Here is a 17,298-nt window from a genome sequence, read left to right as displayed (position 1 = left end):
CTAAAAATTGAAACAATTAAATTGATTAAAAATATAGATAAAATTGCAACAAAAAAAACAAAAATGTAATAACTAAAAATTAAAAATTTGGCACAAATTACAAATACATGGTACAAAAGATTAGACTTTTTTTATAATTAGATCTAAATGTATAATGGTAAACGGGAAGTTTTTGTTTATTCATGCTGGCACGACAAAAAATTTATTATTAATTTTACTTCCTCTTAAAAAAACGCTCTCCCTTCTCTCTAGTTAAAACTAAACACTCATAGTTTAGAGATAATTATCTCAGCCTTTAGGGCGGAAAATCACCTCCTCCTCCACTCTTTTTTTATTTATTAAATTTTGGTTTGTTTTATCTCCAATAATCACTATATAAATGGAGTTTTTTTTTGTAATTTTGTGAGTTTAATTTTGAAAACTTTTTGAAGAATCTTGTCTTGTTCAAGATTTTTTGATTTACATGTTAAAAATATATGATCCGATCAAACAAAATTAAAAAAAAATTGTGCCAAAAACTATTTATTTTGATTGTGATTCATGAATTTTAAAATATTAAAGATTTTTTTTCAATATTTAATTTTATGTTGTTTATGATATTTCCAACTCTTGAATTCCTCTTGAAGATAAAGTTGAAAAGTTCAAAATTTTAAAAGATCAAGCGGTTTACTGGTGTAGTCGAACTAAATTCAAGTTAAAACACATGTACAACGGAATTTAGTTTGTCGTTATGTATCAAGATGGCTTGTTATCGGAATCTCGGCGTAATATTTTCTTTTTGATTATTATTTTTTACTTGTATTTTTTATTGTTTCATATTAAATTGTTAAATTATAGTATTTGAAAGATCATATATTTGCTTGTTATTATATAGCTTTTATATTTGTACTTTAATTTTTATCTTCAATGAAGCCATCTTGGTAATTATTATAAAATTGAAAATTCACAAAGATTAAATTGCCAAATAATGTGAGTTCATATGTGCAATATATTACAAGGTTATTTATATGTAAAATTCCAACCATTTACGTTTATAACTATTTAGGCACAACAGTTAAAATTTAGCATAAAAATAATATCTTTTGTTTTTTGGCATTTACAGTCCAAAGTCATCATCGACTATCGTTTTAATCTCCAAAAACCGCCAAAATGATATTAGGTTGCGAAAACAAATGCCATAGAGCTAAAAAATGCCAAAAAAATGAAAAGTTGTGCATTTTTCTGCTAAATTTTAAAATTATGCTTAAATCGCTACAAACACGAATTTATATGAAAATAACCCTATATTTTTAATTAATAAGTAGGGATGTAATAAGTGAAAGTGTAGAAGTTTAGAGGTGAATTAATGTATTAAGCCTATGTCAATTAAGTGGGCAGAACGAAACAATTGGAATAAACATAGAAAGTAAACAATTCAAAGTCCCATCTAAGAATCAGTGAACAATAAAATGTGGTTAATCATGGACAATGGAGTGAATTAAAATGGAGGCCTCGTCATCCGATGGAGCTGCATCATCTGTTTCATTTTTCACAAATATAAACCGCATAAATTATCAACTTTAGTAATATAATTACGGGATCATGTCAAAAAAATTCACGAACTTTACATGTTTTTTTATTTTAACCATGCACTTTAAATTTTGTCATTTTCATATATGAACTAATACTTTTTTTTAAATACATAGTGCTGAGATGTCACGTCTCTATTGGGTAATTTGCTGAGGTGGACGTCATTTTACACCAATGAATGAGTGACACCTCAGCGCCGTGTATGAATTTGGAAAAAAGTGGTAGTTCGTGCATGAAAATGACAAAATTTAAACTGCGTGATTAAAATGAAAAAACATATAAAGTTCATGATTTTTTTTGACATTAATCCTATAATTAAATCAGCTCTTAATTAAGATGTTTAAGCTAATTAAAGAACAATTAAGTACCTGGTAAAGAAGTCGGAAAGTGGGAAACAATGTTATCAATAATACCACCACCACCACCACCCTCCTCCGACGACGGTGGTGGTGCTTTTGGGGTTGATGGAGAAACCAAATGAGACATGAGATTGTCTAACATTCCACCACCTGATCCCTTCACTTCTTTCTTTTCTTCTATTTCTTTACCTTTACCATCATCACCACCACCACCACCTCCGCCGCCGCCAGCTGCTGCTTCCACTTTAGCGGCGAAGGTAGATACTATTTGGTTTAGTAACCCACCTGAACTACCAGCAGCTTTATGTTCCTGATCGTTATTTTCTTCTGGTTTTGGATGCATAATGCTCTCGTCTTCACTTACACTATCTTCCATTTTTGTCTTTTTAATCAGCTCATGCCTTTACATTACATTTGCCGACTATAAATAAGGGTGAGGCAGAGCTAAGAGGACAAATGTCCGCAACCCAATGACTTACTTTAATCCAAGGTTATGAATTATTTACACGTATTTCATAAACATTGTCTGAAGCTTAAGCAAGCCAATAAATGCACGACACATGCAACCTTGTAAAATACATTACTTTATCATTCTAAATCCAAAGGTCGGTTGCTCCGTATGTGAGAATTGCTGGACTTTTCGGGTACATTAATGTAATGCAAGTGCATAATGAATGAATTATTTACTTATTGTATGACACATGGTATCTTTGGCAAAAAAAAAAACACATGGTATAATTAAATTAAAATATCCAACAAATAAAGAGCGAAAAAAATCCAAGGTGATTGATTTAACTTTTCCTATTCAAAAGTTTATAATTAGTACATACATTAAATAAGATACAGGGTGATGTGTTTGATCACCTTCAAACACAAAATGTAAAAGCTCAAGAGCTGCCTCTCACAATGATAAACCATTTTTCTAAAATCGGTTCACCTGATGAGATCGTCTTGATACTTATCGATGGGTCATTCTTAGAGTCACTTACTGCCCGGCTCTCTTATGAGCTTCCCTCCTCTCTTTCCGTCGGGCATCTCTAGCCGCAGAATCAGCCTGGACTTTCTCCATTATAACATCAAAACCTGGAATTGTCCTGTTCAGTTTGTTGTATACTTGGATGCTCAGATTATAGAAAGTCCGGAATATTCTCTGCAGGAACACCAAGTGAACAACATTCAGGCACATGAATCAAATGAGTACCGCAAAAAAGTAAGGCTCGCACCCGGCAGAGAAAAAAAGGATATATAGGAATTTCAGAGCAATTCCACTAGAAATCCCATAAAGTTGTTGAACTTGTTTTGTTCAGCAAACATGTTAAAACAATAACGGAACATGGTCAATCTCTTGATGCATCTAGATTTAAGAACTAAAAGTGAAAGCTGCACCTTGACATCTTTATTCCAATGCCTTATGTATGGTGGACCTGTTGTATATGCGCCAAGAGGTTCACGGTACCATTTGCCACCATATGTTATTTGATCCATTGCTTGCTCAACACTTAGAACCTCCCATGGTCTTAGGCCAGGGATAATTTTAGCCAACTGAAGCCTAACTCGCAAAAGCAGCCAAAAAGCAAAATCAGTGAGAAGGGCGGATTAAAAGATGAAGTACTGTTTCACATGGACAATAGAGCATGGATATAATATAAAAGCGGCAACATCGCTCTTGATTGGTAAGAGAAAATCTGAACATCAGACAAGTATGACAGACAACTAGTGTTACATGCAGTACCTGAGCTCTTTCGGAATGTATTTGTTTGGCATATGGTCAGATTCTAAGATATTGGTCAGCTCAGAACCACTTGCCCAAAGAAATAGGGCATGGCTGGGAATTCTAACACCTGGCCATACACCGTCATTAGCTTCTAAAACAGCTAAGTCGCGATTTTTGCTCTCTATTGCCTCTTGTTGCAGCTGTTTGAGGGTTTTCTTCTCACGTCCCTTTGCAGGAACCCAAGGAGGAATTCCCTTCTGAAGTTTGTGAAGGAAAGCCGTAGCTGTCGCCCCAAGTCTAACTGAAATGACCAAACCATATATCAAAAGTTAAGGTATTCGCCATTCGGAATGCTAGATTGGAAAATCAAAGATAAACATGAACATGTAGAGAAGCAGAGTTTATAAACAAAATTATAGTCAGCAAACTGGCTTCACAAATAATGTAAATAACAAATGTGCAAGGGATGCAAATGCTCGAAATAGTGTAGTTCATTTGCCATGTCTGATTCAGTTTATAAAGCGATGCAAGGTAAGTATTTGCAGCCTCAAAATCTCAAAATTCAGGTGCCATTATTCTTCTTTCCTTCTTCATACATCTATGTAAATCGCTCAGTTCCTAAATATAGTGCCAAACAAGAAATGCCCACAAACTGCCATAAAAAACCTCCATAGAAATGCATACTAAGATCAAAGACAATTTCTAGTCAGTATTCCAATTCCATTACATACTTATGGCTATTTTCGAAAATCACATCCAGTTCTAAAGACAGGACACAAAAACATAAACTAAGTTATCCAACCTCTAAACTATATCCGACATAACAATTCGTATTCAACAGAACCCAAATTCTAGCATATATACAGAAACGAAATTACGCATACCTTCCCAAGTAGCAATAGCGCGTTCCATGCCATAAATCATATGAATCGGAGCCCATTCATCAAGATCCTCGCCCCAAACAAAAGTATCCTTATCAATTATCCCACCACCCCAAGCAGTCTTAAGCTGAATCATCTCCATAGGTCCTCTAGTCCGCCCCAACCGATCCTTATAATAAAACCCACCACTCTTCATAATAACTACAACAACAAAATCACAACATCAACATCAAACCAAAAACAACATAAATCACAACTAACTAGCTCAATCACAACTAACCAACTTACTTACAATCATAGTATCGCTTCTCCAGCCGCTTATAACCAATAGCTTGAGCAACATCAATAGGTCGACTAGACGGATAAGGCCGCTGTCGAAAACCCCATAATCCAAAGTAAAATTGCCTAGCAAAATCCCAAAACTTATCATCACTCTCCTCCTTAGTCTTAATAGCCTTCCTCGGCATCGGCCGCCCATCAAGGCCAATCACATTCGGAACTTTCTCCCACACTTTCCGGTCCTCCCACCGATACGGCAGCTGATTTTCCTTCAATTCCAACTCATTAATCTTATCATCAATCTCTTCACACCGAGCCAAGAATTTCACAACTGGGTTCGTCGTAAGCTCCTCCCAAATTTTCTCATTCTCTAATTTTTCTTCTTCAGTTGGGTTTTCTTTTTTTTCCAAGTAAGGGTGGTCGGTGAGGATTTTTTCGACTTCTGGGGCGTGGCGGTAATCGGGTAGGTTTTCGTGCTCGTAGAAGAATTGGTCGAGCTGTTGTTGCCAGTATCCGGGTTGGTCTGATTCGGGTTGTTTTGGTTCGGGTTTTTTGAATGGGTTTGAGATGGAAATGGCGGCGAAATTTGAGTGGGGTTGGGTAGGTGGTGATAGGGAGTGGATTAGGGTGATGAGGTTAATTGGAGGAAGTGGGTTTGGAGGTTTGTTGAACCAGTTGTCGAATAAATTGAAATTGATTGACGCCATTGAAGTAAGATTGAGTTGGTTTAGGGTACAGGGTTTTGGTTGGAGAATATTGAAGAAGATAGTGTCACAGTTAAGTGTGCATTTGGGCGTCGTTTCATTCAAAAATGAACTTCATAAAATTGTTGGCAGAAGGTTAAAAAAAACATGAAGTATTCCAACAAGTATACATAACCCCTTTAAGTTACTTCTAAACTATTTAAACCCTCTAAATTTTTAAAGTGGTGCTAATAAGTCCTCAATTTGCCTACGTATAACTAGCTAATGAATAACTATGGTCCACATCATCATCTTCCTGCTCTCTTAACTCACTCATCTCACTCTCATTTTCTTTCAACCAAAGCTTCAAAAAGAAAAATTAATACAACCATTGAAAAGTTTTTTAAAGAGATTTTGGGATCAAACTATAACGAAGATAAATTGAAGAATTAAATAAGGTTATTTGAAAGAATGAAGGCAAATCCAGTCTGCTATAGAGGTAGGGCTGTGTAAAAATCGAACCAAACCTGGAACCGAACCGAAATTACAATTACGGTTTGGTTCGGTTTGTAATTAGGTAAAAGTTTGGTGTTCGGTTTTCGGTTCGCTTTGAGCATTTTAAAAACCGAAAAACCGAACAATTAAAAAAAATATATATATAAATATATGTAGATTTATATTTTTTTGGTTTAATATTTTAATTATAGTTGATATATAAGTTAATAAACTTCATACAACATATAATTATGCTAATAACTATATAAAAATATTTATTAGACACTTATTATTTAATATTAGAATTTATTTTATGATAAAAAAATTAAAAAATGGAGAAAGTAAAAAATTTCGGTTTTTCACCGAACCAAACCGAACCGAACCAAACTTTTCGGTTCGGTTTGGTGTAAACCAAAATTAAAATTCGCTCCGGTTCGGTTTGGGATTTTTACCAAATTTCGGTGTTCGGTTTGTTCGGTTCGGTGAACCGAACGCACAGCCCTAAATAGAGGAGTCAAAGGCAGAAACTTAACTTATGTGATTTCATTCAATAGAATATCAGGATCAAGAACAGCATTCCAAAAGGAGCTCAAACTTTTATATATTAAGCATCCTTGTTATGCTACAAATCTTAATGATCGTTATCAAAATGATATATCCCGACTTGCTGAGAAATATCGAAAACAATGTATCAGAACATAATGACGTCGAGCAATATTTAGTACCAGATAAAAACAAAAATGGGATCCAACTATATTTCACAAAAGCATCTCGCATGAGCAAACGAGACCTCAACAACATAACCTGCACACTACCATCACCAGCATTTCATACATAAATAATTATATTGAGGTGTATTGCAAAATTGTCACAAACAGCAGACAAATTAACAAACACATATTATATCTGAATGGGGAAATGTCAGCCTCTATCTACATTTATCATCTTCCAAATGCTCTGGCATGTATCAAAAGAAGCTGCGTTTGACGGGTCAATTTTAAATGTCTCGACCACCTTTTTATCTCTATCTACAATGCCTGAGACTGATGTTAAGGATAATATATATAGCACGAAATTGTCAGAACAGAAGGCGTCAAAATTTCAAAAACAAAGAGAGAGTTAGTGCCAAAGATTTAAAAAGAAGAAGCACATATTGAGTTGCAAAAGAGGATACGGCCTGCGATTTTGGCGGGATCGTCCAAGATTGGAAGAAGATTAGTGACACAAGCATACATTGAAAGCTTTAACCTGCAAGATGAAGAGAAATAATCTAAGGTTCAATTCTGTAGGAATGGACAGGCTATGTCTCTTTAACTTTCACTCCATTTTATGTTCACATTATTACTACAAGTTCAAAGCTATGAACTACAGACATAAAAAGCTAGGGACCTGGCGACTATTAAGCCTTGTATAGTACAAATCATGTGCTGCACTACAATTGAGTTAAATCCTAGCAAAATCATAGTAAATTTCATAGAATGTACTATGGAGTAGAATTTTCTCAGATTTGTATGATTCAATTAAGGTATTAAATAATAAAAACGAAGATTCTGTTATTACTTACCGTGCCTTAAGATCTTCTTGCTCAAGTTTCTTCACAATTTCCCTTTGTTCTTTAACAAAACTCCTTTGGCGTTCAAGATCAGTTGTCTCATCGTTAAGAACCGTGTTCACATACACAGATATCCAATCAATAAACTCAGAAAAACATAACAAATAAAAATCACAATAACTAAAAAATTAAAACGAACTAGTATATAACTTATCTCAGCTCCTCCATCAATAAACGCTCTTTTTCATGCTCCACTTCTAATTCCTTGTGAAGAAGCCCCAACTCTTCATCCGAAGAAACTTCGAGTTTGGCCTTTTCTGTTTTCTGATTACATTCTTCAATCTTCTTATCATAATCTGCTTTCATTAAAAACATACATTACTCAAAAACATAAACTTCAAGAGCAGGTAGAGCTTAAAGAAACAAAGTTAAAATAGAGACCTTCTAGAGCATTTCGGGAGTTGTCGAATTCGACGTCGGATGAGGATCGAAGAGAGTTAAACTGATGGAGACTTTGTGTTAAATTGTTAATGTCCCTTTCCTCCTTTAAAACAGCGATGAGGTCGTCGCTGTAGGAAATTAGCTCGCCGACATCGATTTTTCGAGATAAATCCCCCATTTTTGTTTCTTTTTAAAGTAACGATAGCAGCACGTTGAATCAATGTGAAGCCTAGCATTGACATTATCCAGAGCAGTTAAAACAAATATATTATCAGTCTTATGGCTAGAATTGGATAAAATTTGACACATGATCGGGCAGTGATATAATGAGGATTTAAATGTAATTGTAACAGACTTGCAAACTCGTAGCCACTAATGAGTGAGTGTGATCAGAGTGAATTTTACAATTCTAAGCTAGTTCCAGTTCAAACTTAAAAGCAAAAAAAAAAAAAGGTAACCGTCACTGACTGTTAACAGCGGAGAACAAAATACAAGCTGAAGATGTTGAACGGAACTATTAGTATACGAAAAATATTGGAAAAGAGAAAAGAAATTACCTTAAGGAGGCACGGCTTCAAGTTCGAGCTGAAGTGCAGGAGTCGCGACGGTAGGAATGACAGTTTAAGCGTACGGCGGTGTCGCTGCCGTCGCTGCCGTGCTGTTATTTGTTTCTTTCATTTGTGTGTGCAGATTGTTTTAATGGGCTTTGTGTTCTCTTTGGGCTGTTTACTTTGAACCTTTATTTCGGTTTGATTCGCGATTGGGCCTTGGATCATTTTATTCATTGGAAACTTGCACACAAATGACAAAACTACCATAAAAATACAAAAAAGTTTATAAAAGTACCCATGAATCCCAATTATTTATAGAGGAAATTACACCATTTACCAAAAAAAATGAAAATAATTACAAAACTACATGTTGACTTTTTTTATTTACAAAAATATTAATAATATTTACAAAAGTACAAAAAAATAAATAATAATATCAAACATACGGTGTATACTGTGGGTATACTGTCAGTATACTAATAAACTAACATTATATCAACATTATACTAAAATTATACCGGCATTATACATATTGAGATTTTATTAATATTAAATGGAAATTTACCAAAATTACATCAAATCGTATACTAAAAATTAAATTAATAATAAACCAAAATTATACCAACAATATACCAAAAGTGTACACATCAAAATATACTGAAATTTTATTACTACATCAACATTACACCACATCGCATACTAAATATTAACCTAACAATATACTAAAATTATACCAACAATATACAAATTCTCTAGTTCATTACCAACTATAGTGAAAAGTACATATAAAAAAAATACACATGTTATCAACTAGAAAAAATATATAAAAATTTATAATCGATATACCGAAAATATACTGAAATTATACTGAAATTATACCAATAATAAACCAAATATTATTTTTAAATTATCTGATTTATAGTTTTAGTATTCCAAAATTATACCATAATTATACCGACATTATACAAATCGTACTTTTGTAATTAAATTTCATTTTTTGGTACTTTTGTAATTAATTTTAAATCAGTCGTATTTTTGTAAATAAAAAAAGTTTACTGGTACTTTTGTAAATATTTTTAAAATTTTAGGTAATTTTGTCATCGCCCCTTATATTGGTATCTAATTTTTTTTGAAAAAAAATACCAGGTCACCCTAAACCAACTCAAACCGACCATCGATCATTTCTGGCATGTTAGTAGTATGTTTTCCAGAGCATTTAATTATTACATATATAGAAATAATCTCATACAAAGATGTATATGTTTCATGTGAATTAAGTGTTCATTTAAATATATTATCTTTATCATGTCGTGCAAAGATCATTTTTAAGATTGTTAAAGAAATGAATAATAGATTTTTTTATACAAATGATCTAAATAACCGTTTGTGATTATATTAGACTCTATAAATAAGGCCAAATAAACGTCTGTGGCTATATTAGACTCTATAAATAAGAGCATCATTTTATCCCAGATCATCACATCTGTCTATTCTCAGGATTAGTAAAGAGTTTCTAACGAGTGGAGGTAATGAGTCTTATATTATTGAAGGGTTGATCGAAGACACTCAGGTCGAACACATGATGCAAGATGACTTGTACGTGATATTTCATATAAGTCAATATAATATCATCTAATTCATGATTGTAAATATATGGTTTTAGACTTGCGATGACACAATTATTTTGTGTATAGGTAATAAGAGTTTGATATTTTTTTTAATTAATTTGGTCACAAGATATGTTAGCTTTGTTCAGGAAGGATTTATTACTCTGGATGAATAAAGTTAATTCTAAACCATCTTAAGTTGTTCTTGATAGATGAATTTTTGGTGAGGAAAATATGATTTGTGGTGATTGCTGTATGAAAATGACAATTTTTAAATAGTGTGATTAAAAGACAAACTATATAAAATTGGTGAATTTTTATGAAATTAATTTAATATTAAATATGTCTTTGAACAAAGGGTCAACGCGCTCACTAAACTTGTGTCATGGGGTTATCTAACCCAATTTATATTTTTTTGAGCAAATAAACCCGAAACTCTTCATTTTCGGGTCAAGTAACCCATAATTGTATTTTTAAAACGCGTAAAATACAAATCGGAGGTGAGGGATGCAAAAAAGTAATTAGATATTTCCCTAATTGTTGCGATAAAATTATCCTAAATTTGTTTTTTAAAATAAAAATATAAATTATGGGGTTATTTGACCCAAAAATAAAGAGTTTTGGGGTTAGTTGCTCAAAAAACAATAGATTGGGTTAGATGACCCCGTGTCACAAGTTCAGGGGGTGCGTTGACCCTTTGTTCATATGTCTTTTACCAAGCAAAAACCAAAGCAAAAGTAACAAAAGCATAACTTTGGGGTAATTGATCCTGAAGATCACTGAAATTTCGAATTTTTTCATTTCAGTCACTAAACTATTTTTTTTTCATTTTAATCACTGAACTTTCATTTTTTTTTCATTTTGGTATTTTCCGGCCAAAATTGCTTAGGTGGCAGCCGGAATTATTTTTTTTTAACCTGAAAACTTGCCATATATGCATTATTTGATCTAAAAACTCATTTTCAAAGTGAAATTATGTATATGTGATAAATTTTCAAAGTAAAATTTGTAAAATCCGGTTGTCACATGTCAACTTCCGGCTGCCAGCTAAGCATTTTTGACCTGAAATACTAAAATGAAAAAAAATGAAAGTTCAGTGATCAAAATGAAAAAAAATAGTTTAGTTACTAAAATGAAAAAATTCGAAAGTTCAGTGATAGTCAGGATCAATTACCCCATAACTTTGAGACCATTTATTCAGTTTCAGAGTCTTTTCCAATGGCAGCACCGGCAAAGCAATAAATTGTATCTTCAGCAACAAGATTTAGTCACTTGCTATGCATCTTTTATACATACCCAACATCTTAATTTCTACTCTACTTCAATGGCTTCTCTTCGTCCATTTTCGCCCGTCTTTCTTCTTACGATCACTTGTGTATTACTCTGCTGCTTCGTATCTCCTTCGAGCAGTGATGACACTGTAACTATGTCTGTGTACTATGAAACTCTATGTCCGTATTGTGCAGATTTTATAGTGAATCGTCTGGTAAAGCTGTTTGATACCGGACTTATCTCCATTGTCAAGCTTCGAATGATTCCATGGGGCAATGCTCTTATTCAGTCTGATGGATCCTTCGTTTGTCAGGTTCCTTCTTCTCCATCATATTTCATTCTAATCAATCACTATTTTTCTTAATATCTTGATTGGATTGGATTAATTGTACATGCATATTGCCATTGCTCTTCATGTTTAATGTGTTTGGATTGGCAGAAAAAATGGATTTTGCATAATTATACTATACTCAATGTCTTTAGAATACCAAATCTTTCTTTTGGACGTTAGTTATAACCAAACTTTTCAAATCGTCTCATTTATTCCATTTCGAACATTTAATTTTATAGAAAAACTTATTATTTTAAAAATTGACTATAGTTAACGGGTATATTTTAAAAAGCTTATTATTACAAACTTTCAACCAGACTAAATGGGGTGCTTTTAAAAGGTTTGGTTAAAATGGATCTCATATAGAAGTTTGGTATTTTTAAAACATCAAGCCTTATATTAGCAGCTTTCATGTAATATACTTTTCTTTCCTTTTACTCCAAACTATATTGTTTTTGCTTTAGCAAATAAAAAAAATAAGTATTGTTTTTGTTTAATATGATAAAACAGAGGGTCCAGTTTTGATGAGTTTCTGAGTTTCCTAGGACCCATTACTGTAAGACTGAGTTTTATGAAGAGCATTATTAAACTGACAACCATCTCCTTCCCCAAGATACTGCATTCAGCTGATGGCTTTAAATTTTTATCTGTCAATGGCTATTTATTATATTTCTCATGTAACAATTATTGGATGAATAGTTTAGAGGGTTTAATTTTAATTATATGTAGAACATTTTTACAGCATGGACCAAATGAATGCTTCCTGAATGCCATTGAAGCTTGTGCTATAACCATCTACCCTGATGTAGTAAGTAAGCTTTCTACATTTGCTTATGAATTATAGCACCGTCACTTGATCCCAAACTTAATTATCTATGGGTATTAAGTGACTGTAGCTTGTAGATAGGGGTAATTGATTCATGGGATTACCATAATTTTCTCCAGGCAATTTGGTTACCGAATTTTAAAACGTTATAAATTGGTTACCATACTATACTTTTAGAGTCTCCAATAAGTTTTTAAATGAAATCCAACTAGCTTATGTCTACGTGACAGTCATATTTTATTTTGAAATTTCGAATTTAAGAGAATGTAGAAAGTGACATAGCTTAGGTAGCACAGACACGGAAAAGGAAAAATGGGACACGAACGCAGAAAAACGTAACACTTGGACACGAACTCCGTGAACCAGCGTTTTTCTAATGTTTTCTATATTAGAATTAAAATTTTGTGTCTGAAACGTCAAGTGTCCGACATATTTTCGAAACGGAAAACATTAAGTGTCCATACTAACTAGGACATAGTAAAGGGTGTGGAGCGTCTCTTGCTTGTGTGATTGATTTGGAAATGGTATAAAATTGAAGCACTAAGCGCCTGTCATGTAAGCAAAAATTGGCCGGATTTCATTATAAACTTGCTGGAGGCCTAGTATAACTATTGATTTATAATATTTTGAAATTCAGTAACCAAACTGCAAATATTAAAAAGTACAGTAACTCTTAGAATCAATTATCCTAATAGATAGATTATGCTCCAGCTTATAATCATCCAAACTCTTCAATTATAATGCAGGAGAGGCATTTTAGATTTATACAGTGCATGGAACGACTAGCCATAGAGAACCAACTCAACCAGTGGGTTAATTGCTATCAAATTGCTGGTTTGGCTAAGGAACCGGCCATTGATTGCTACACCAATGGACATGGGAATATGGTCCGTCTCTCAAAACCTACATTGCTTAATTTTGCCTAATGTAGCAATTTGTTCTATATTAGCCCATTTTTGTAGAGCTGGAGAGTACTAACTGCATAAACATGGGGTTAAAAATCTGAGTGATACCAAATTTTAACTTTTGTTTCAATTTGGTATCAGAAACTTAAATTTGTATCAAAATGGTATCATTTTTTTCCTGGGTGACAGTGCTTCGTCAAATTTTGACTTGATATGACAACCTGATAAATTATATTATTAGAATATACTACCACGTCGGTCGTCATATCAGTTTTCATTTAACATGACACCTTACATAGCATCATATTTTTAAAATATATGCACCAATTGTCACATCAACTTATTTAAATTTTTAATACCACTTTGATAAAAAAATTAGAAGTTTGGTATCAAATCAAAATATAAGATATAAATTTGATACCATCTAGACGTTTAACTCCGTAAACATAAACAGATTGAACAACAATTTGGTGGTGAAACAACAGGACTTAGTCCGCCACACAGATTCGTGCCATGGATAGTTGTAAATAATCAACCACTTCAAGAGGTGAGTTTACATATTTTAAACCTAAAATGCCACCCTTATTGTCTGTAGTCCCAATAATATAATGTGATAAATTTACAGGACTTTGAGAATTTTGTGAGCTATGTGTGCAAGGCTTATACAGGGACTCAACTACCAGAGGCATGTCAATCACTACCTGCTGCCACCAATTCGTTGCTCACCGAAAATCCCATCAGTTCAGTTTGCTTTTCGGACAAAACACCAAACTTCACAATTTCATCATCAACAATTAAATCCTTTACATCAACCCATCATTGATGATGCACTCAAAAGAATTCAGGTGGAATCATTCACTAAAATGGTACTTTAGTAATTAGTTAGTCCAGATTCGTTCATATGGAACTTGTTACCGATGTGCTATTTGTGGCATAAAACTCGTGCTGATATTAAATTAGAATTTTGGATAATTGTGATTTAGGATCATTTGGTGAAATTCTTACTAAGTTTTGAATAATATGGCGTGATTTCTGTGTTGAGTTCCTAGAAAATGAGGGAAGGCACCAGAATTGCCTATCTTGTTTCAATACAGTTCACTTAGCTTCATTTCCTTATTTACTTTAAGGAACAATACTTAGTTAAACAATACCAATTTTCTTTCTTTCATGAGTTTTTTACTCACCTGTTAATCTGCTTAGCATTGACTGGACTGAAATGCAGCTTGATGTTGTAAATTGGTATGAGACTGCACATCTTAATCCTCCTCAAACATCTGTGCCATGGTAGTCCCTATTATCTCTGGGTCTCACGCTCCTCCATGCGAGCGCACATATGTTACTGCTGCTGCTGCGGACAAAAAACACTTCTTCTGCTTCTGATGCAGGACTATAAGAACTGTACAGCCTATGTGTGCAACGCATTCAACGGCAACCTCATACCCAGTACCTGCATAACACAAATCCAGTCTACTATAGAGGTGTTAAAGCCAGAAACTTAACTTCTTTGAGTTAATTCAATAGAATATCAAGATCGAGAGCAGCATTCCACAGGGAGCTTGAAGTTTAATATATTAAACATTGTTGTTATGCTACAAATCTTAATGATCGTCATCAAAAGGATCATACTGACTTACTGAGAAATATCTAAATACTTATCAATGTATCGGAACTTAATGATGTCGAGCAATAAAAACTAACAGAGAAAAAAGAAAATGGAATCTGAACTATATTTCACGAAAGCAGCTCCGGTGAGCAAACAAGACCTCAACAACATGACCTCAACAACATAACCTGCACACCACCACCACCAGCACTTCCTAGTATAAATATGAATTACAAAAGACTGCCACAAACAGGAGACAGTTAACAATACATGTTACTTCTGAATAGAGAACTGTCAGCCTCTATCTAAACTAAATTTATCGTTTTCCAAATGCTCTGGCATAGATCAAAAGGAGTTGTATTTGTTTCGTCAAATGTAAATAACTCGGCCACCTTTTTATCTCTATCGACAATGCCTGAGATTGATGTTAAGGACAATATATACAGCTGCCAGCACGAAATTGCCATAGAACAGAACAAAAACAAAGAGAGAGTTGGTGCCAAAGATAAAAGAAGATTTACACAATGGGTTGCAAAACAAGGATACGGAATGAGATTTTGGCGGGATCATCCAGGACGGGAAGAAGATTAGTGATAGAAGCATACATTGAAAGCTTTCTCCTGCAAGATGAAGAAATATAATTAAGGTTTCGATTCTGTAGGACATGGACTAAACCAGTAGACTGATATCGAAGACTCCATGTTCGTGTGTATTGAAACTCAATTCAACAAATCTGACAACAAAGCACAAAACCCATTTTCTTCATACAACTACTAGGCTATTAAGCAGACCATGTCCCTTCAACTTTTAGTCCAACTTATGTTCACATTAGTACCACAAAATTTTGAGTTCAAAGCCATGTATAGAACAAATCATGTGCAACACTTCAATTGAGTTGCATCCCAACAAAATCATACTAAAATTAACAAGATTTAACAAGTATTTTGGAAAATCTAACAGCTTTGAGCTGAATTTTTGCATATTTGTATAATTCAGTTAGAGTGTTAATTAATAAAAATAAAGATAATGTTATTACTTACTGTGCATTAAGGTCTTCTTGCTCAAGTTTCTTCACAGTTTTCCTTTGTTCTTTAACAAAAATCCTTTGGCGTTCAAGTTCAGCTGTCTCATTGTTAGTTACTGTGTTCACATACAGAAGATATACACCCACATCCAATCAATAACCTCAACAACATAAAACAAGTAAAATTCCCAATAACTAAACTATTAGAAACACCAACGAGATATAAGCGCTAGACAGCATTCTGCCAAGGTCATGAATTCACTTCCTTCCACTACCGTTCCCTATCACCAATTATTAAAAAGGGAAACTATTAAAAACAACTAGTAAGACTTATCTGAGCTCCTCCATCAATAATTGCTCTTTTTCGCGCTCCTCTTCTAATTCCTTGTACAGAAGCTCCAACTCTTCATCCGAAGAAACTTCGAGTTTTGCCTTTTCTGTTTTCTGCTTGCATTCTTCAATCTTCTTCTCATAATCTTTCACATTAAAAATAGACATTACTCAAAGCATAAGATTTTCCCAAAAAAAAAGGCAGGTGGAGAGCGATTAAAGAGATGAAATTGAAATACAGACCTTTTAGAACGCTTCTGGACTGGTCCAATTCGTGGTCGCCGGAGGATTGAAGAGATTTAGAGTGGCGGAGGCATTGTGTTAAACTGTTAATGTCCGTTTTCTCCTCTAAAACGGCGACGAGATCGTCGCTGAATGAGATTAGCTTGGTTACGTCGATGTATGCAGGTAAATCCCCCATTTTTTTAATGAAATGAAAGCAGGTTGATGATTTTCTAGGGTTTCTGGAGAAACAAGAGTTGAAGTGAAGTGAGAGGGAAAAGCAGTTTGTGTTGATCAGTTTGAATAAAACGATATTGCTATGTATTGCTAATAACATAAAGGTTTAATTACTTAAAAAAACTCACCTTTTAATATTTTTTCGTTTATATCATGACCTAGGAAAAAGTTCATTTGTACCCTTTTTTCAATTTTTTGTTTTCAACTCTACCCTAAAGCACTAAATTGAATTTTTTATATCTAAAAAAAACTTAAAATAATCCTTTCTTTTTTAACTTATTTGTATTTTTTCAAATAGAAAAAAGATGATATAACCCTTCTATTTAACTATTTTTAATATTTTCATCCTTTAATTAATTAAATTGTCAAAAAAATAAAATTTTGGGTACAGTTGAAAACGAAAAATTAAAAAAAGGG

The 17,298-nt window shown here is 33.5% G+C and overlaps 5 protein-coding genes across 5 annotated transcripts; 1 reads left to right on the top strand and 4 right to left on the bottom strand.

The window, feature by feature from the left end:
• Positions 1-1,365: 1,365 nt before the first annotated feature.
• Positions 1,366-2,422, bottom strand: LOC126664275 (uncharacterized). Its single transcript, XM_050356582.2, has 2 exons — positions 1,938-2,422; positions 1,366-1,516 (listed from the first exon to the last, which is right to left on the bottom strand). Exons 1-2 carry the CDS (start codon positions 2,302-2,304, stop codon positions 1,455-1,457), a joined length of 429 nt encoding a protein of 142 aa, XP_050212539.1. The 5' UTR covers positions 2,305-2,422; the 3' UTR covers positions 1,366-1,454.
• Positions 2,423-2,688: 266 nt separating this feature from the next.
• LOC126664274 (protein TIC 56, chloroplastic) lies at positions 2,689-5,597 on the bottom strand. Its single transcript, XM_050356581.2, has 5 exons — positions 4,816-5,597; positions 4,527-4,724; positions 3,661-3,943; positions 3,315-3,477; positions 2,689-3,078 (listed from the first exon to the last, which is right to left on the bottom strand). The coding sequence occupies exons 1-5, from the start codon at positions 5,507-5,509 to the stop codon at positions 2,914-2,916; spliced, it is 1,503 nt and encodes a 500-aa protein (XP_050212538.1). The 5' UTR covers positions 5,510-5,597; the 3' UTR covers positions 2,689-2,913.
• A 1,112-nt stretch (positions 5,598-6,709) lies between these two features.
• Positions 6,710-8,647, bottom strand: LOC126676056 (kinetochore protein SPC24 homolog). The gene is given in 6 exon segments (XM_050370249.2): positions 6,710-7,017; positions 7,155-7,228; positions 7,545-7,734; positions 7,736-7,888; positions 7,974-8,202; positions 8,531-8,647. Coding segments are annotated over 5 exon segments (711 nt in total). The 5' UTR covers positions 8,152-8,202; positions 8,531-8,647; the 3' UTR covers positions 6,710-6,901.
• Positions 8,648-11,355: 2,708 nt separating this feature from the next.
• Positions 11,356-14,471, top strand: LOC126666327 (gamma-interferon-responsive lysosomal thiol protein). Its single transcript, XM_050359344.2, has 5 exons — positions 11,356-11,716; positions 12,477-12,542; positions 13,307-13,447; positions 13,920-14,012; positions 14,091-14,471. Exons 1-5 carry the CDS (start codon positions 11,456-11,458, stop codon positions 14,286-14,288), a joined length of 759 nt encoding a protein of 252 aa, XP_050215301.1. The 5' UTR covers positions 11,356-11,455; the 3' UTR covers positions 14,289-14,471.
• Positions 14,472-14,946: 475 nt separating this feature from the next.
• On the bottom strand, positions 14,947-16,970 carry LOC126687428 (kinetochore protein SPC24 homolog). Its single transcript, XM_050382016.2, has 6 exons — positions 16,666-16,970; positions 16,426-16,568; positions 16,306-16,373; positions 16,109-16,243; positions 15,615-15,688; positions 14,947-15,483 (listed from the first exon to the last, which is right to left on the bottom strand). The coding sequence occupies exons 1-6, from the start codon at positions 16,841-16,843 to the stop codon at positions 15,374-15,376; spliced, it is 708 nt and encodes a 235-aa protein (XP_050237973.1). The 5' UTR covers positions 16,844-16,970; the 3' UTR covers positions 14,947-15,373.
• Between the last annotated feature and the right edge of the window lie 328 nt (positions 16,971-17,298).

This window comes from Mercurialis annua, linkage group LG1-X, assembly GCF_937616625.2.
Source record: "Mercurialis annua linkage group LG1-X, ddMerAnnu1.2, whole genome shotgun sequence".
NCBI classification, from domain to species: Eukaryota; Viridiplantae; Streptophyta; class Magnoliopsida; order Malpighiales; family Euphorbiaceae; genus Mercurialis; species Mercurialis annua.
The sequence above is the reverse complement of the archived record's forward strand: the minus strand, read 5'-3'. Positions and strand labels throughout refer to the sequence as shown.

What these genes read in the sequence shown, in the direction of transcription:
- LOC126664275 (XM_050356582.2), bottom strand. Translation starts at nt 2,304, where the DNA reads ATGGAAGATAGTGTAAGTGAAGACGAGAGCATTATGCATCCAAAACCA. An exon ending in CTTTCCGACTTCTTTACCAG is followed by an intron (nt 1,517 to 1,937) that starts GTACTTAATTGT and finishes AAAATGAAACAG; the next exon opens with ATGATGCAGCTCCATCGGAT.
- LOC126664274 (XM_050356581.2), bottom strand. Translation starts at nt 5,509, where the DNA reads ATGGCGTCAATCAATTTCAATTTATTCGACAACTGGTTCAACAAACCT. An exon ending in CGCTATTGCTACTTGGGAAG is followed by an intron (nt 3,944 to 4,526) that starts GTATGCGTAATT and finishes TGGTCATTTCAG; the next exon opens with TTAGACTTGGGGCGACAGCT. An exon ending in TACATTCCGAAAGAGCTCAG is followed by an intron (nt 3,478 to 3,660) that starts GTACTGCATGTA and finishes TTTGCGAGTTAG; the next exon opens with GCTTCAGTTGGCTAAAATTA.
- LOC126666327 (XM_050359344.2), top strand. Translation starts at nt 11,456, where the DNA reads ATGGCTTCTCTTCGTCCATTTTCGCCCGTCTTTCTTCTTACGATCACT. An exon ending in TAACCATCTACCCTGATGTA is followed by an intron (nt 12,543 to 13,306) that starts GTAAGTAAGCTT and finishes ATTATAATGCAG; the next exon opens with GAGAGGCATTTTAGATTTAT. An exon ending in ATAATCAACCACTTCAAGAG is followed by an intron (nt 14,013 to 14,090) that starts GTGAGTTTACAT and finishes ATAAATTTACAG; the next exon opens with GACTTTGAGAATTTTGTGAG.
- LOC126687428 (XM_050382016.2), bottom strand. Translation starts at nt 16,843, where the DNA reads ATGGGGGATTTACCTGCATACATCGACGTAACCAAGCTAATCTCATTC. An exon ending in CTAGCGCTTATATCTCGTTG is followed by an intron (nt 16,244 to 16,305) that starts GTGTTTCTAATA and finishes AGGTTATTGATT; the next exon opens with GGATGTGGGTGTATATCTTC. An exon ending in CAAGAAGACCTTAATGCACA is followed by an intron (nt 15,689 to 16,108) that starts GTAAGTAATAAC and finishes TTCATCTTGCAG; the next exon opens with GAGAAAGCTTTCAATGTATG.